At 41.3% G+C, this 19,100-nt stretch overlaps 1 protein-coding gene across 7 annotated transcripts in view; it reads right to left on the minus strand.

The window, feature by feature from the left end:
- FAM13A (family with sequence similarity 13 member A) overlaps positions 1–19,100 on the minus strand; it is a 351,485-nt gene that overhangs the window by 27,792 nt on the left and 304,593 nt on the right. For all 7 annotated transcript variants that reach the window (XM_064584795.1, XM_054508809.2, XM_064584794.1 and 4 more), the window contains 3 exons: positions 18,258–18,334; positions 17,867–17,909; positions 8,127–8,274 (listed from right to left, as the gene is read on the minus strand). In XM_064584795.1, coding sequence (XP_064440865.1) covers positions 8,127–8,274; positions 17,867–17,909; positions 18,258–18,334 — 268 coding nt within the window. The remainder of the gene's footprint in view (positions 1–8,126; positions 8,275–17,866; positions 17,910–18,257; positions 18,335–19,100) is intronic.

Genomic DNA, 19,100 nt, shown 5'->3' on the forward strand with positions numbered 1-19,100 from the left:
AAAAAAAAAAGGTATGCTTTAAGTATACTTATGGATTACTGTGACTTACACAAGGCTGGGATCTGGCCATGCTCTGAAATTCTGGGATTCCTAGAGCAACATTTGTTCCTTCAGCTATCAAAGTGTTTATCAGATCTACAAAATTATCTTACACAAGTGCCTGTTCAGTATTTTATTTAAAAAGATCGTATCAGGGGCGCCTGGGTGGCTCAGTCGTTAAGCAGCTGCCTTTGGCTCAGGTCATGATCCCAGGGTCCTGGGATCGAGCACCGCATCGGGCTCCCTGCTCAGCGGGAAGCCTGCTTCTCCCTCTCCCACTCCCCTGCTTGTGTTCCCTCTCTCGCTGTGTCTCTGTCAAATAAATAAATAAAATCTTTTAAAAAAATAAAATAAAAAAATAAAAAGATCGTATCATAATCATAGAACATTAGAGCTGGTTGAAACTTCATACATCAACTAATTTAGTGATTTCTCAACCCCACTGCACGTTAGCATCATGAAGGGAGATACACATAACTTCTAATGCACAGGTTCTCACCCCCCCCCCCAACTAAACAGATTATTTAGGTGAGGGCCCAGATACCTTCCCCCCCCCCCCCCCCAAGCGTACTTTAAAAGCTGGCCAAGTGATCCTAAATGCATTCAGGTTTAAGAACCATGGATTCAATCCAACAGATTATAGACAAGGAAGTTGAAACCCAAAGAATTTAAGAGCAAATCTAATTTAAGAATTTAAGAGCAAGTCTAATCAACGAGAAGAGCTGGGACGAAAACGAAATCTCCTGACTTGAGGGACAGTGCTTCAATTTATATGTGTCAGATGCTCTAATCACAAGGAAGGCTATCTGAAATTTTTGAAGATCCCACAGTAGGAGAGATAAGCATATTAATGTAAAAAAAATTAACCTCATGTGCAATGAGGTCCATAGGTTCTCAAAATTTAAAGAGAATGAAGTTATCTGGGAACTCAGATGGTAATATAAATTACTTTTAAAAAAATTAAAGCAGTGTTAAAACAGTTTTTTATCTGCTACTCTCAAAAAGTGGCAGGGAATATTCTGATAGATATATCTGGCTAATACTGGAGGTGACCAGGAGGTGCCCCCTCATTTGCACTAAAGCTTGCAGGAGGCTCCTCCTAAGTGTCACGGCTCAGATACGGACAGCTCCAAATTCCTGGCATAAAAGAGGAAAAAAAATCGATGAGAAGTGAGGCAAGAAGAGGGCAAGAGGAAAATAACCCCTAGAGAAATAAGAAAAGTGTAGTGTTAAGATACCGAAAATGGAACTATGAAACTAGCCAGACTGTATTTTTTTATTTCGTGGTAATTCTTAAGACAGCAGTGATTTTCTGTAAGGACTAATATCAATAGAGCCAGGCAGGGAAAGGGTTAAGATGCAGCCGGTGATAACCTCACGGCAGAGTGGCAAAGGAGCAAAACAAGGTGGGGAAGGCCAAGGTGGTGTGGAGGGGACAGAGGGCACAGGCAAAGCAAAGTCTGATGTTGATATTGGCACGTGGGTGTGCTGGCTAGTTTGACATTTCTACTCATCACAGTTTAGTTTGAATAGGTGTTACCTTAGTTCCTGAAATCCTTTAATTTGTCTGAACCTAGCAGAATATCTCTTTAAACTATCACAACTCATCTTTCAGTTTTCAGTTATGTGGCCTCAGTGTACAAAATGAGAGTGTCTGTGACCATTATCCAAACAGGTCTCCAGTAAAAAATGTATTGTGATCCTGAATTAACGATACAACACTAATCATGGAACTGAGTTATGCTTGTTTGATGCTTTGTGGAGCCATTCATCAGATTTCCTTTGTGTTAACACAGACCCATTCTTGACCACTCACTTGACTGATAAGAAGACCCAATGTGCCCTTTTCTTAACGTCACCAGTAGTATATATGAAATACACAGCTGAAGCAATTCAAGCTTATGGGTGACATTTTCTCTTAAAGGATATAGTTAGCATAAATGAATTCACTAAAAATTGACAAATGTAAAACCATTATGAATTTCAGTTAACAAAATAAAAGGTTACGTTGCATCATTAGTATGCACGTAGAACAGAAGTGAAGTTTCTCACCCATGCAACATGAAATGCTTGCATTTCTCTCTCTTCTCTCTCTCTCTTTTTGTTTCCATGGGTTTATTCATTTACTTTATTGAAATATAATTAACATACAGTGTTATATTAGTTTCAGGTATATAATATTCAACAATTCCCTGCATTACTCAGTGCTCATCAAGATAAGTGCACTCTTATCCATATTATCTACTCCATCCCCCCGCCCCCAGCCCCGACCTTTCCTCTGGCAACCACCAGTTTGTAGGTAAGAGTCCATTTTTTGTCTCTTTTTTTCCCTTGTTCATTTGTTTCTTAAATTCCACATGAGTAAAATCATATGATATTTGTCTTTCTCAGTCTAATTTCACTCAGCTTAATACCCTCTAGGCCCATCCATGTTGTTGCAAAGGGCAAGATCTCACTCTTCCCTTTTCTTCTACAGAATTAAAATTTAAGGCTCTTATAATTTATAAAATTACACATAATATATAGTTCAATATAACTAAATCAGTAACACCAAATATTCTTCTGTTTTAGTTTGTAATGATCTAAAAATACAAGGCCTACTCATGTTTTGATAGTTGACACTTAGCTAGATAAAGAAGAAAGAACCAAAAAAGAACAGTGTAGTACAGAACAGGATGCAAATTACATTGCCTGCCTAGAGATTCAGTTTTGAGGATGTATTCATTGACCACTCCCAGTGCCTAGTCTGAGAAATAGTTTATATTTTAACCAGTAATTCTAGAGCAATGAAATGGACAAAGATATTCCAAGAAAAGTATTCAAAGGGAAAACAGAAAAGATTTGAGGCTTCGAATTAGATTTTCATCTTAAAGCACCGCATAAAAGAAATGCGTTTTTATATCCAGACCAGAATTCCTTAAGTTCCGTGGTTTTAGTCACGTGTCTTATCACAAAGAACTCTGGACATAAATATGGCATGTCTCTCTATGAAAAATTAATCCATCAGGACAGCTGACATCACAGCAGGTCAGAAGTCACAGAGATAAGAGCTGTACTCATCCTAAGTAATCGAAAAGAATAGACCCTGGGGGAGTTCCAACTGAGACAGTACAGTACACACGGAAATAAAGGAAATTCACTGAAGGAAGAAGAAACATGTTCTGAGTAGTATTAATGTGGTCATTGTGATATAGCTACTCTCTGCTTAGCCAGTTGGATCCATCTGCTATACCAAAGAAAACTGGCTACTAAGATAATTTGTTGAGGAAATCTGCCAGAATTAAGGGAGCTGATGTTTTCCACTTCTCATTTCCAACTACATGCTATTTAGCATCATTACTTCCTGGCACGATGTCATACCGTCTTTCAAGGTGGCTCCTCGGTGGTGCGAGGAGGTATGTACACATCCCAGACACTGGAAGATGCAAACCCCACCCGGGAGGGAAATCCTATTACAGAAATTTCCTTAGTGTTCCAAAACGTAACCTTAGAACAGTAGTAGTCCTATTAAATTGTTCAAATAATCTTGCAAACTCTCAGACTTAGAAGGAACCTTAGTAGTCAGCTTTGTCAATCCCAGGTTAATCCTTACATTTCATATATCTGCTTTGTCTCTGTTTGCAAATGTAATAAGTAGGCCCTTAATTGCTCCATTTAAGTCATTAATAAAATGTGTGGAACAGGCTGGAGCTGAGGACTTTACTAATGAGAATACCCCCATTTGTGTCAACTTTGATCTGTGTATCTGCATGCTTGATCAGTTACTAATTCACTCTGCTACCTGACTGCCTGCTATTCCTTCCACATCTGACAGGGCACTGGAATCCCTGTTAAAGGCCCAGCTGAGGTCTTTTCAAATGCGACATTTCCTAACCCAGAGTCACACACACAAACACACACATGCAAGCACGCTGGTTTGGTAAGATCTGTCTTTGGTCAGCAGTGGAGGACCCAGCAATTACGGACTCCTTCTCTGTGTTCAGAGCCACCCACTGTCATTAGGTAGAACCAGGCTCTGGTTTCAAAGAAGTCCAACTTAGGCTGGTTCTTCCTGAAATTATACTTGGAAGCATTTATGGAAGATAGTAATAACATCAACTAACACTCAGGTAGTGCCTGTTAGGTGCCTGTACTGTGCCAAGCACTTTGCAAATACTAGCTCACTTAATCCTTGCAACAAACTTACTAAGTGAATATTACAATATCTGTTCACTCATTATTATCTTTTGTTATGCCTATTTATTTTTATCTTTAAAAAAAAAAACATTTATTGGGACGCCTGGGTGGCTCAGTCGTTAAGCGTCTGCCTTTGGCTCGGGTCATGATCCCGGGGTCCTGGGATTGAGCCCCACATCGGGCTCCCTGCTCAGTGAGGAGTCTGCTTCTCCCTCTCCCTCTGCTGCTCCCCCTGCTTGTGCTCTCTCTCTCTGACAAATAAATAAAAATCTTAAAAAAAGAAACACATTTATTTATTTGAGAGAGAGAGACAGAGCATGAACAGGGGGGAGGAGGCAGAGGGAGAGGGAGAAGCAGACTCCGTGCTGAGCAGGGATCCTGATGTGGGACTCATCCCAGGACCCTGAGATCATGACCTGAGCTGAAGACTTAACTGACTGAGCCACCCAGGTGCCCCTGTTATGCCTGTTTAAAGATGGAGAAACTGAGGCCGAAACTGTAACACATTTACTAACTTGTCCACAAAGCTGCTAAAGCTGCCTGGTCTTAGCCATTATGGCCCACTGCCTGCCAGGATACATAACTGGCATTGCTGAGAAAGAGGCATCAGAGAGGAAGTCAGGAGATTTTGTTATCTTGAATCATCATTTTGCTTCTTTTGGCCTCAGCTTTCTTATCTATATAATGGCAGTGTCCAGTCAAAAGGTCTTTACGATCCCTTGCTTCTTCATCATTCTTTTAGAGAATTTCCAAAGTTATTTTGGACAAGTAGTAAGTAATAAATAAGAAATACAAAGTATTTTATGTCCTTTAAAAATGTTCTTTTAAGCTTAACTTCACCAGGACAATGTTAATAGAACAGCTGAGTATTTAAACCTCAAACCTTTAAACTTCCACAGATGGTAGCCCTAAATCAACATGAATTGGCTGATTAGGAACATTCTGATTATGAAATTCTGAAAGGCTTTACATAACAAATAATAGTACATTTGATTTGTGTACTCATTTAATTTTGGAGAGTGGAAGTAATAAAATGAAAATATGATGTGGATAGGTAAAAAAAATGTGCCCTAATACATAGCTACATACAGAGTGAGAGAAAAAAAGGAAAAAGCATGTATTATGTATCTGCCAACAAGCATGATTAGACTCTGATCCTGTATTCACTTTGAGAGGGTTCCACTCTATCTAATTATTAGGTTCATTTCCTTTTTTGTTGCCCTGATACAACATGCCCCAGAAGCCTGAGAACGCCAGTGCCATATGGAAGCTTCCACGGCTGAGGCTAGCGCCAGCAGGCTGCTCATTGAGTACCATCTCACCTGACATTCTACGCTTCTGTAATGAGAAAGAGAGTGTGACCTAAGGTGTGGGGACAGGGAACAGACCAGTAAACCAAAAAGAGGGGGTTACACTACATGGTGGCTCTGAGACTGGTAATGGAGACTTACAGGCGGATTCTGGCTCAGAAGGTTTGATTAACTATTACTTCCATTTATATATTTTGTTGCCCTGGTTTCACTTTCACAGTTTAAATTAGTGCAAAGTGGATTCTTTACTGCAAAGCTACCATTTTCTGTGTTTCTTAGTGAAGCTATAAAAAAGAGGTAATATTTTAGTGACTGGACTTATGGCTCTCATCTCATCTATCCTTTATGCAACAGTTCCTTTATTTTGATTATACTTACTGTTATAATGTAAGGTGAAAATTTAAAATAAATATATGATAAAAAATGGCCACTGAGGGCGCCTGGGTGGCTCAGTTGGTTAGGCGACTGCCTCTGGCTCAGGTCATGATCCTGGAGTCCCGGGATTGAGTCCCACATCGGGCTCCCTGCTCAGCAGGGAGTCTGCTTCTCCCTCTGACCCTCCCCTCTCTCATGCTCTCTCTCTCTATCTCATTCTCTCTCTCAAATAAATAAATAAAAAATCTTAAAAAAAAAAAAAAGTGGCCACTGAAAGCAGTAACCAAATGATCAAAATGGCCTTGAAATGAATCCATGTAGATTTTTAATATGTGCAAGTTCAGGAAGTAATGCAGTAATTGGCAAAAGTTAACACAAGTCCTTTCATAAATTACATAGATAACGTAATAAGCATTTCCAAGCCTATTGCATTCCCCCCCCATAAGCTTTTTAAAATTCCATCTTGTTTCCCAGTATAACATAAAATGTTGGTTCCTTCATATTATTATTATTATTATATTTAGAAGAGAGTTCTTTACATTAAGTAATAAAACAGTTTTAAGGAAAGTTAGCTTCCAACCACACTGGAGGGAAATTTCATACTGCCCTCTTAACATATGCTGGAAGAAATCACAAATTTATGACTGACCAAGATAAAAATTACCAAACGGAGTCCATTTCAGGGGGGGATTAGATGAATCTCCCTGCCCCCTTTACTGAATATACCAAGATAACGTGGCTAATTTGAATTCTGTCCAAAAATCCTAGTTTTTGTCTAGAGTTCTGTGTGGAGACTGTATTACTAAAACCCAAATACAGCACTTGTTTTAGCTACTGCTTTTTTCTTTTATTTGGATACCAGTGGCTACTATGGGACTTATTTTTTTGCGGGGGGAGGGGTGTTGTTTTTAGTGAATTTAAAACATACCTGAATATTCCAAAGTCCACAAAACAAAAGAAGAACAATAAAACACTACCCAGGAATGTATCACTGAAATTAAAAACAAAACAAAGCAAAACACCCTGCAATTTTTTCTAGTGACCGTATCATGAGCTGGGAAGGTCTGAGAAAATCTCCGACCCAACTGCCTAATTACACGGGAAAGGGCTAGAACATGTTTCTTGGATTGCAAAGAGGGAGAACTAGAATAAAAAAACAGTTTGTTTTCGCGTCACCAAGCCCTGGACGCAAGGAGCATAAAGGGATTGCTATTTTTCACCTTGTGGTCTCTTGAGACGGTCTTTTGCTCCTTCATCTAAACTCATTATCACAACGAGTACTGTTTGGTTTAAAAGGGGTGGGGGAGAAGACCAGGAAATCCAGGTGCTTCGGAAAAGGACGGCGGTCTTGTAGCTGCGATTCTCTCTGTCACTGTGTTAAGTCGTGCTGTTGTTCTGAAACCCAGCACACGATTTCTCCCTCTTTGTAGCCTCCAATCACACCCAGCACACACAGGCAGCTGGGCATGCATTTCGGATACACACTGAGATAGGTCTGGATGCAGACACAGGGATCAGGGAGGAAGAGCAGCCTGATGACACCGTAGCAAGCACCTTCCTGAAATGCCGTTTTGACAAGATGAGCACACCCTCTTCTTCCTCACAAGTACATGCCTAATGTTTTGCCAAAAATCTCTAGAAAAAACAACCTTAAACACTGTATTATTGCAGGCTTTCCCTCGGAAGCACTTTTTATTCAGTGTTCTCGCTGAGGAGCAAATCCCTTATGCTGGCTAACCTGGCTTTTAAAAAATTCTGTCCATTAAAAACAAAGAAGCAAAGCAAACCGAAACATCTTTCTTGAAAAAATGGGAAGGAGATTTCATGAAGGAGGTAGCTGGTTGGCACGTAGCAGCGGGAAGAGCAGCTACACCCAGATGAGGTCCTAAGCGTGTACGGCTTGCTCAGTACTCTGCTCGGTACTACTAGAGGGGAAACACACACGCACTCGTATCAGCACTCCTGGTGATTTTAAGAAATAAAGACGGCTGCAAGGTGACGCTACGAGAGAGGGCAAGCACATTTTCTTTCTTAGATTGCAATTACTCCTGGCAACATTTAATGTGACACATTCCTATGCCAGGGAAAGGATTTGCAGTCATTTAGAAATGCAGTTACTCCTACACCCATCGCTTTCATACATCCATGTGGTGATGTGCCTCTCATTTAGGCTACTTTATATATGCTTTTCTGATATTAAATCATCCAAATAGCAGAGGATCTTACCTTCCCAGCTCTTCTCATCACACAATGCAGTCAGGTCGAGCTCAGGCACTTCGGAGACAAAGCTCTCCTGCTGGTCATCGGCATCTTGAGTCCTCTGCAGTTTGGTGTCAGGTGCGCTGGGATGCTCCTGAATCTTCATTGTGGGGCTCTGTAATAACAGCACAACGTCTCCAAATATCTGCTGCTCACCAAAACCCACAAACGTCTGCAGCAATTCCTCTCCTTCTGGATGAAACCTCCCAAGCTGTGGCGGTGGATGCACCCAGCCCAGAAATCAAAATCATAGCTTGATGCCCCCTGGATCCTAGCTGGCCACTTGCATGCAAAAAGCAACCGTCCATCTGTGCTCTTTAACTTTTCTTCTGTGAGAAAGACAAGAGGATTTCCACGAGCTGCTGCTCTGGGTAACTGCAGGTAGCTGACAGTCTTGATGGTTACTGACTGGGGCCGGGAAGGAGGGGAAGGAGTTTGTGTTTCCTTAAAGGAGTAGGGCTCTGCAGACCGTAAACAACAACAAAAATCCTGCTACTGCTGTTGCTAAGGCTGGGGAAGCAACACGGTGTCTCCTGCGTGCAGACTTCTTTGCCCCTTAGGGGAACAGTCCTGCAAGGCCGGGAACAGAGGCTGTGTGCACGAATACTCTCCTGCTGGCCCCAGCAGGCTTAGATCAATTAAGCGGGGCTAGCTGCACAGTCCCAGATTTCCTGTGGTTGTTTTCGCCCCAAGTGTGGGGAGGACAGACTATTTATGGAGGAGCGCTGGGCATTAAAGCATTGTTGCGCAAATTCAAACAGCACAGGGGTTTGGCGGCTCATCTGGGCTAGCAGTAAGGAATACGGACTCTGGAAATGAGCCAAAATTACACAGGCAGCAGGACTTTTTTTTTTTTTTTTTAAAGTAAAAAAACCAAGAACTGGCAAGTCAGCAATGCATAATTTATATCTTACAAATATCCAACTGTCACTTGTTTTCCTACAAGTCATCTAGTCTGAATATTAAATACTCAGCTACACTTGGTTTTGCTCGTTGGGGGCACCTACATCCAGGCTGAGATATCTGGGGGATGGGAAAACCCTCTCCCAAAGGCTGCTATTTTAACTAAGTGATTTTATGTGAACAAAATTTGCATTGAAATTCATTCTTTTTTTCCTTGCTCTTTTAGCATCTTGTAAACCCAACCACTGTCACTTTCCCTTCTCTCCTAAGATTATAAACACAAGTATTTACTCACAAATATTCTTCTCAAGTAGCACAGATCTGTATAAAAGATTTTCTTGGAGAATAACTGGAAATTTATTTTAGCAAATATGATAAAAGAAAAAAACCCAAACATCTGGAAGTCATAAATGATTCCATTAATGCATAAGAAATGCTCTTCTGCTTAAAATAAGCACTATTAAGACTTCAGCTACTTTTAATAGCTATTCAACCCACTTTGATATCACCAGGGAATAGACGGGGCTTTTACTATTATATTTCCACAAAATGATGCGCAAGGACCGCTATTTTCTTCACCACATGGGGAATACAGTTCATGATGAGCTACCAAAGTCAGATGAAAACGCCAGGTAAAACTGGGGCTTTAAGATACTTTCAAAATGCTGCTTGTCTGTTGGGGGAAAAAATCGAGTATGCATTTATGCCATAAAAGTTATTTGTTCCTTGAGCTGAATCTTAAGTAGACCAGGGCTGAATGACCAAATCTGGCACTCAGCTTATTAAGAGCTACAGGGTCAGTCACCAACCGTGTGTGTGTGTGTGTGTGTGTGTGTGGGCGCGCACGCGTCTGTGTCTTAGAACCCGCATACCGCAAATACACATTTTCTCAAAAGATTTCTAACACTTGTTCCACTTAGAGACATACAAAAAGGAAGGCTATAAGAAATATGATTCCATACTGTAAGCCCAGCATGTTGTCCCTGAGGAGTACTTTTTGGCCCCTGACACTGCACTACAGTGGGACGGACAGGGATCTTTCTAACAAGCAGACCTGCGTGGCTGATATTCACTGCGCTTGCTGCTCGGGCTGAGCTGCTTTACTTCTCTGAGCCTCCATTTCTTAATCTGTGAAACGGCATGAGCAATTCCAATCTAGCAAGGTTTCTTTGAAGATCTGGCAAAAGGTATGCAAGGCCATTAGCACAGTGCCTGGAGCATAAGATACACACAGGTGAGGCCCTCAGTCTTTTCATCATCTAGGCACCATAAGAAGATGAAGAAAACACTGCCACATCTCAAAATACCAGGGAGAGGTGTTGGAGACGAGCCATGTTCAACAGCAACTCAAGGTGAACCGTGCTACCTTGAAGAGGGGAGTTCCAGATGCATGATGAACAAACAGACCCACTCGGGGTCCCAACATGAGTCAGCAACAGCGATTTTGTTTTGGGGACAGTGTGGGTGAGAGGGGTTAGGAGGAGGAGCAGATGCAGAGGCAGGCACCCTGGGGTTTGCTGGTCATAGCAGGGGAGGACAAGATGGAGGGATGGCAGGTGATAAGGGCATCGGATGAGTGGATGCTGGACTGAGAAAGGCTTGTATGCTCGGCTAAATTTGGATTTTAGCCTGTAGTTGATAATGGAAAGCCACGGAAGGATTTTAGAAGCAGAGTAACAATGGTGAAATGTGTTTTCCAGGCTGAGGCCTTGCAGATGGGAGTGAATGCTGGTGGGAAGACCTACAGGCCCAAGCACTGGGTTCTGTAGGCAGCCTGTGTCCCTTCCCAACGCCAGATACTGGCTTTGCTTCCTGCCATGCCTGTGTCCCCTCAGGGCACTCGGAGTCCTGTGGTGCTTGACACGACACATGTGAAAAGCTGAAACACACACACACTAATGTAAAAATGTGTACTTTTTATGATTGTTCCATCTGTATTAGCACCCATTTCAAAGGAAATTGAGATTATAATTTTTTTTCTGCATCTGAATTAGTATCCATTTTAAAGAAAACTAAAATTAGAAAATTAATTTTTCCCCTCCAAAATGCACAGATTTCTTCATTCCTTCTATGACATGGTTTGGTGCACCCCCTCTGTGCTGGGCATTGTGAGCCATGCAAGCTCCCTACACTGAGAGAGCTGATATTTTGTGGAAGAGGTTCAGGAATGCTCAGTGGGGTTCTGAGGACAGTTGACTTGGGCGCAATACAACAACAGACCATCTTGTGGATTAGTTAGCTGCCCTTCACAGTGTTCAGATGAAGTCTGGGAGTCGGGCATGTGGGAGAGGGAGAGATTACTGCCCTGGGTAGGAGGCTGGAATAGACAACCCCTAAGATTCTATTATTCTAACGAAGAGAATCAGGTCAAAAGTTTATTAGTTTATTCATATGTGTATATATATATATCACATGATATAACAGGGCCACTGTGTGCTAGAGATACGAAGATAATATTTACTCATTTATTCAACTAATAATTTTTGCATACCTACTACATGCTAGACAGTTTTCTAACACTGGAGATACTTCAGAAGACAAAATAAAGTCTGTCCTAATGAATCTTACAGGAAGTGACAGTAAACAAAGAAAAAATGTCAGATAGTGACATGAACTATGGAGAAAAATAAAGCAGAGTAAGAGAGATGATGGAGGTGGGGGCCATGGTCTGCTATTCTCTATCTGGTGGTCAGGAAAGCCCTTTCTTATGAGGTGACATGTAAGCAGAGATATGAAGGAAGTGTGGGAGTGAGCCATCAATGGGAAGAGCATTCCAGGAAGAAGGAAAGCAAATGCAAAGGCCCTGAGGCATGGTCACTGTGTAGAGATCACTGTATGTGCAGTCACCATGTAAGGGTGTTTAGGATGTGCCACATATAACAGGGTATCACTCACACTGTTCACCCGCATAAGCTTCTGGACTTTCTGGCTGATTTCCTACACACCAGGGGAAGGGTCTCTGCTGCATCAACCACACCAGCTTGCATAGCACGGACACGTTGGCCCAGCACTCGCCAGCACATCCACACGCTCGGCTCTGTCCTGCTGTGCTGTGATCAGTCCCTGCGGTTACTGCTCTTTTACCTGCCTGATGCCCCTGGAGGCCTGGTTCCCAATTTCCGGCCTCCTGGGTCTCACCAGAACCCGCCGCGGTTGCCGCGCTGGGGGATGCAGCGTGGGCTGCTGGTGTGGGCCCGGGGCTTATGTGCATATGGGCGCTAGGGCTGCCGCTCCGTGGCCACCCACGCTGAAGCTGTTCAGGCTCTGCAGCAGCATCACCAGCATCAAATCTACTCTTCCCTCAGAGACTCGGCAGCCTGCTCGCAAATAAATAAAACCTTAAGAAAAAAAAATTTTTTAAAAAAAAGACTCGTCAGCCTGGACTGGGTGGGGTCCCTCTCCCGATTGTTCCCCACGCTCTCCTCGTGCTTGTCCTATAGCATTGCCCTGGTCTACTTGCTTGTCCGCTGCTTCTCTTAGGTCGTTCATGTTCAAATGTCAAGGACATTCTCAAATACCAAAATATTTCCGGTTTCAACTTTTGTTGTTTACACATCTTACGTCTTCAGTTAAATCATAGAGTAAATGAATTACAGCGGTCCCCCTTATCTGGGGGGATACATTCCAAGACACCCGGTAGATGCCTAAAACCGAGGATAGTGCTGAACCCTACAGACACTCTGCTTTTTCCTATATACACACACCTGTGATAAAGTTTAATTGACACATTAGGCACAGTAAGATGAACAATAACTACTAATAAACAGAACAATTATAATATACTGTAATAGAAGTTATGTGAATGTGGTCTCTCTCTCAAAACATCTTTACTCTGCTCGCCTTTCTTCTTGTGATGGTGTGAGATGGTAAAACGCCTACGTGACGAGATGAAGGGAGGAGAATGACGTAGGCGCCGTGACGCAGCATTGGGCTACTAGTGACCTTCGGATGGTATGTCAGAAGGACAATCACCTGCTTCTGGACCAGGGCTGACCAGGGGTAACTGAGACCACAGAAAGTGAAACCACAGATAATGGAGGACTACTGCCATTTCACAATTTTCAATTCAGGGATCCTTGTGCTGCAAGGTCACACACTAAACCCCTGTCAAAAATGATGTACCATACAAAAACACACTACATCTTCATGGCTCTTAGGAGAGACAAATATGGTATGGCAGATAGGGGATGGGCAGAGATCTGAGTTTCAGTACCAGATGACCAGCTGCAAGATCTTGAATGAAAACCTCTCTGCACTTTGGCTTCCTTTTTTTAAAGCTTTGTTTTTTTCTGTCACACAAGTGTAAGACTTCATAGAGTTGTTATGAAGATTAAATGGAAAACATGTATAAAAATGGCTAGCCCATAGTAACTGAGAAAACAACGCTATTTCCAATTATTTACTACCTCCCTTTCACATTCATTCATCTGCAAGTGTTTACTGAACACATACTATGTCCTCGGCAGTGGGATTACAGGAATTAACGAGGTATGGAATTTAGTGTGGAAGGAAGACACTGAACGTATAAGTGCCCATGTCACACATGTTATAACAGAAAAAAACAGGCCGCTAGGGAGCCAGTACTCAGAGAGCTCACCTTGCCTGGGGCTTCAGGTGATAGCCCATGTTCAGGTCAAGGAACCGCTAAGTAGGGGCACCTGGGTGGCTCAGTCGTTAAGCATCTGCCTTCGGCTCAGGTCATGATCCCAGGGTCCTGGGATCGAGCCCCGCGTCGGGCTCCCTGCTCGGCGGGAAGCCTGTTTCTCCCTCTCCCACTCCCCCTGCCTGTGTTCCATCTCTCGCTGTCTCTCTCTGTCAAATAAATAAAAATCTTAAAAAAAAAAAAAAAAAAGGAACCGCTAACTATTAGTCTACTCACCTGATCTTTGTTAAGACTTGCCCCTGTCTAACTGGACCTGGCTTTTCCAATCCTCAGACTTCACTGATCTTGCTCCTCCCCTGACTTCAAATAGGTGATGAATTTTTGTTCCGTCCCTTCTCCCTCCCTGCACAGGATATAAATGAATAGCCTAAGAGCTTACCAGAGCCAGGAGCGATGAGATCAGAGAGTGTACTGTGTAATGCAGTTTGCACAGGAAGGAACCACACAGTGTTAATAAAAGAACCACATGGAACCATAAACATTTACTGTTTGGCCTGACAATAAAGGAAAGTGGACATAACAGAGTTCCAAAATTCATGTGAATTGCAAAGCTTCTGTAGCCTTTAGAGACTGGATGAAATGGGAAGTGAATCTAAACAAATAGAGCTTTTAAATTATTCTGGTTCTAACATTAAAACCAGTAACAAAATCCTAAACGCTTCCATGGAATACAGTGAAGTTGAAATAACACAGTGATTTATTTCATAAGTACTTGTTGACAGGATATTTCAGAATTTATCTCAAACCTGCTCAGGGCACATAAAAGCCTACACTTAAGATGTTTGATAATTAATATTAATGCTCAGTCTTGATTGGAAAGTCTTGTCTTCTCTCTTTTTCTCTCTCCCTTCTTTTACTTTTGTTTTGAAGGAGGATAAAAAAGGGAAATGGTCTTTTGTTTATTATGAATGTCTTACTTGTTATCAAAGGTATGCTTCTAAGCTCTTCTTTTTTTTTTTTAAGCTCTTCTAAGTAGTAGGCTTAGAAAGCATAATGTAAAAATATTGCAAAAGAATTTAACACCTCATTAACCTTATACTTCTGACATAAAATGACCTCGCCCAAATAAGGTAATATCCTTCTAAGCACTCAATAATTCTTACAGGTTTTGCTTTCTTGATAAAGAGATTAAATATAAGGTTACAGTTTTAATATTCTGGACTTCATACAGAAGCATGAAATATTTCCAATCAGAAAATAACTCATCAGAAGGAATCAAATTGAAGCATAAGATTTAAGCTCTATTGTAAACAGAACTTTGAAAATCTGTATTTTCAGTGATATCTTTTGGAATCTAGAAATTGCTAGTTTTAAGGATGACCTTTCTTCTGGGTACTTCCAGATGTTCACTGAGCTTAAAAAGAAACAAATGAACAAAGGCTCTGGACTCCAACATATTCAGGGAATAGGACGCTAGGCTCTTCCTTACATTAGTTCATTTCATACATCCCAAAAAGGTATATTTTATTAAAATGCCCACCTTTCGAAAACCTACCCATAAAAATCATAATTTCACTGGCCATCTGAGATCTTGAGCAGATTCTCTTTTTGGGTAAGATTAGTTGATTAAAAAAACTAAAAAGATGTGCAACGAAGGGGTAAATCCATGTTCACTTTTCAACACGTGCATTCAAACAAAAACACATCTAGGGCTGCAAAATGCTTATTTCAAAAATAAAGTCACAGTTGTGCCTGCATTTGCGTTTGAACCGCAGATTCTAAGACCAGCTTCTCTCTGCCTCTGTGTCCCTCTGAGGAGCATCTCTGAGACTGGGTTTAATGTTCCACATTCTAACGGAGATGCTAGTCAAAACAACAAAGACTGACCACCTTTCCTCAATAGCTGGCATTTGTGGCCTTAATCTTACATGAATCTAAGAACTTACAAGGAAAATTTTAAAGGATGGTATTAATGAGGACCAATTGTCTTCATGGAAAATGAAACTGGAAAGAGCCATCCACGGTGAGCATGTAAACACTGGCTTCTTAATCTCAGGCTACAGGAGACGTGAAATAAAACACCGCTTAGGCAGAATTCTAGGAGGGGTAACCAAAGTCTAGACTTATTTTTCATCTCTGAAATTTAGGAATTGTTGTGATAGTACCAGAACACCAGATTAACTGTTTAGGTTGTTTAATAAGTTCTAGAAAGTGCTACACATATTAAGTAGTAAACAATGACATTGCACTGTAAACAAGGGAAAGGGCTTTAAAAATGGAAAACATCTTTTCACGGTCTGTCCCTAATAATTAAATATATATATCCTTTAGTGAAAAAAGCACATGCCTTCCCGAGTAGAAGCATCATCCCAATCTTGTGGAGTGATGTCTTGTTTTTCTCCTTTGGGGCAGTTGTAAAAGAAACCTGACACGGAGAGCTTAGGCTGGATTTTAACTCACTGCTTAATTTTATCTCCCAGCTGAATGTATGATGACGACCATGATTATTAATAGTGAATGCTTAAGGAGTGCCAGCAGTGGGCTGGGTGCTGATTGGCAACTGCACATGGCTGACACATGTAAGAATAGGACCTGGCACATGGAAGCAGGATTTGAGATTTTTTCCCCATGATTCATCCACCACCATGGGAGCTGTCCACAAACATACCAAGGCAAACTGAGTTCAGCACGGATTTAGTTTGGGTGCCGCTTGGATTTATGAGTTAATGTTATGAAGTCCATCCACAAAGGCTGCTCTATACCCTTTTATCTCATAAAGGAGAACAGGCATAAAAGGGAGGAACTGAGAAGACCTCTCTAGGAGGCGGGCAAAGCAATCTTCTTCAAAGTCACGTTCAATGGCATGATGAGTAAGTGCTTGCTGTGAGCAGAGGAAAAGAGCAGGGAAAGGGTGAAACAAGAAGGAAAACAAAGCAACACTATCATGGGGGAAACGTGCTCTGAAAAAAGGTACCTGGTGTCAGGGAAAAAAATGTCAGCTGGATGCCTGGGTCCCAAGGAAGGAAGCTTAAAGGAGTGGGAAATAAGAGATGAAAGAGGAGGCTCAGCAGCTGTGAAGTCAGAAAGAGGAAGCATTCCCCTCCTATTACCTGGCTAGGCTGATGAAGTAGACATGACAAGAACTGAAGAGAGGGAAAAGGACGAGTCCACAGCACCAGCGGGGAGCGGCAGGGAGGTGGCGATTCATTCCCAGCAATTTTATGCCAAATTGTACACGAGGGTGCGCTTGTCTAAGAAGGGGGTCCACAGCTTTTAGAGTCTTAACCTCCGAGACTGTAGAATTCCAAGGCGGGTAGGGGACTGCAGCTGTTCACTGCCTTGTAGCTCCTAGCCCAGTACACATACACAGCAGGACTCAACAGATGCTCCTAACTCCATCAGTGAATTAGGACAATGTCCAATAAAGATTAGGAATCACTGAGTTAGAGGGAGAGGTCTAGATATAATTCATATTTCAAGGGTCAGAATTCAAGAACAGGTTGAAAAAAGCTTTAAATCTTGTCCAAGGGAAAAACTGATAAAAATACTGAAAGAGGAGTTGGAGGCATTTGGATGTAGATTACACACACATACACGAATGAAAAATGGGGCTGAGCACACTGAATGGAGGCCAGAGTTGGGAGCAAGGGAAATCACGTGGGGTCAGCATGGCGATGCCCTCAGAGAACAAGGAAGGTGGGAAATAACTGGAACCTGAAGATCTAGACAGCATAAGGGAGTTAGATCTTTTTTCTCCATGGTTTACTTAAAATGAGACAAAACTCAGAAAACAAACTGGGTTTAGTAACTCACACTGAGTTTATCTTAATTTGAAAATTAATGAGATAAATCTTGGTGACAGATCCACTCAATGCATTGCCTATTTATTGCAATCACTTAAAAATGCATAAAAACATGGAAAATCAAACCAGTAGCTTTGGCTTTTTGTTTTGTTTTATGGAAAATCTAAAGGGAACTCTCCATGTTGCTGAAGTTTCTCTTTGCAAGCAAAGTAAAAGCATTTAAAAGCAAAAAGAATATGATTTCTCAAGGAATCTTTATGTTTCAGTATTTGCCTTTCTGATCAAACCCAGTCCTGTCAATCTCATTATCCCTTATTGACAGACTAATAGTGCTTCACGTGTGCTCTCAGGAACGTATGGATAGCCCAGTTACAATCAAAATTTTGTTAGCTACTCACCTCAAAATGCTGGGTATGTCTGCTGCCTTTTTCATCTTCTTTGCTATAAACAACAGCAACAACAAAATATCATAAAATGTCAGTTTTAGAACAATGCTTTTCATCCAGTGAAATTATGATTTCATTTATTTTAAAAGTAGGCTGAGTGGCTCTACATTAAATTCTTGTAAAATTCAGAAACAAGACAAAACAAAAAATCAAAATAAAACAAAACCAGAAACACAACCATGAATGGGGTTATTTGTCTTTAATAGCACCACAGCAGATTTTCTATTCTAAGCATTTTCCTTGCTATAAAATACTACTGGTAAACATACAGACCTCTAATTCTATTCTTTCTAGTTCTTGTAATGCACATTGTATTAAGTGAAAAGAAAAATGCTAAAATTACCTTTCATCGGACATCAGTTCAACATCATCAGGTCCAGCCCTCTCATGAGATGATGTGGAATTGAGGCTTTCCATATTCTGTAACAAAACAAATTGTAGGGGGCTGGGGCGATGGGTTAGCCCGGTGATGGGTATTAAGGAGGGCATGTATTGAATGAAGCACTGGGTGTTATACGCAAACAATGAATCATGGAACACTACATCAAAAACTAAAAATGTAATGTATGGTGACTAACATAACATAATAAAATTAAAAAAATAAAAACAAACAACAACAACAACAAAACAAACTGTGATTGCCCAGTAGGAATGGTAAGAAATATGCAACAGCAGATCCTCCTTTATTTAAAACAGAAAGATCAGACAATATGCTGGTATAAATGAATTCTAGTCCTCATATTTCTATCTTTGTTAAAACTAGTAAAACTAGGGCGCCTGGGTGGCTCAGTTGGTTAAGCGACTGCCTTCGGCTCAGGTCATGATCCTGGAGTCCCGGGATCGAGTCCCGCATTGGGCTCCCTGCTCAGCAGGGAGTCTGCTTTTCCCTCTGACCCTCCTCCCTCTCATGCTCTCTGTCTCTCATTCTCTCTGTCTCAAGTAAATAAATAAAATCTTTAAAAAAAAAAAAACAACAAACTAGTAAAACTATAAAAGTTTAGTATATGCTGCTTGGATAAAATTGGATGTTGAATTTTATCATCCCTTTAATGAAGATATTGGACACCATCACAAAATGATCATTGTATCCTATAATGTCCTTGTTAGGTATCAGCCATACCTTACAGTTAAACATAACAAAACCCAGACTGTCAGAACATTAGGGTAGAATTAGAACTAGGACTGA

The sequence above is a fragment of the Mirounga angustirostris genome, unplaced genomic scaffold, assembly GCF_029215605.1.
Source record: "Mirounga angustirostris isolate CCGP_5_RB_7025 unplaced genomic scaffold, mMirAng1.0.hap1 SCAF_2, whole genome shotgun sequence".
NCBI lineage: Eukaryota > Metazoa > Chordata > Mammalia > Carnivora > Phocidae > Mirounga > Mirounga angustirostris.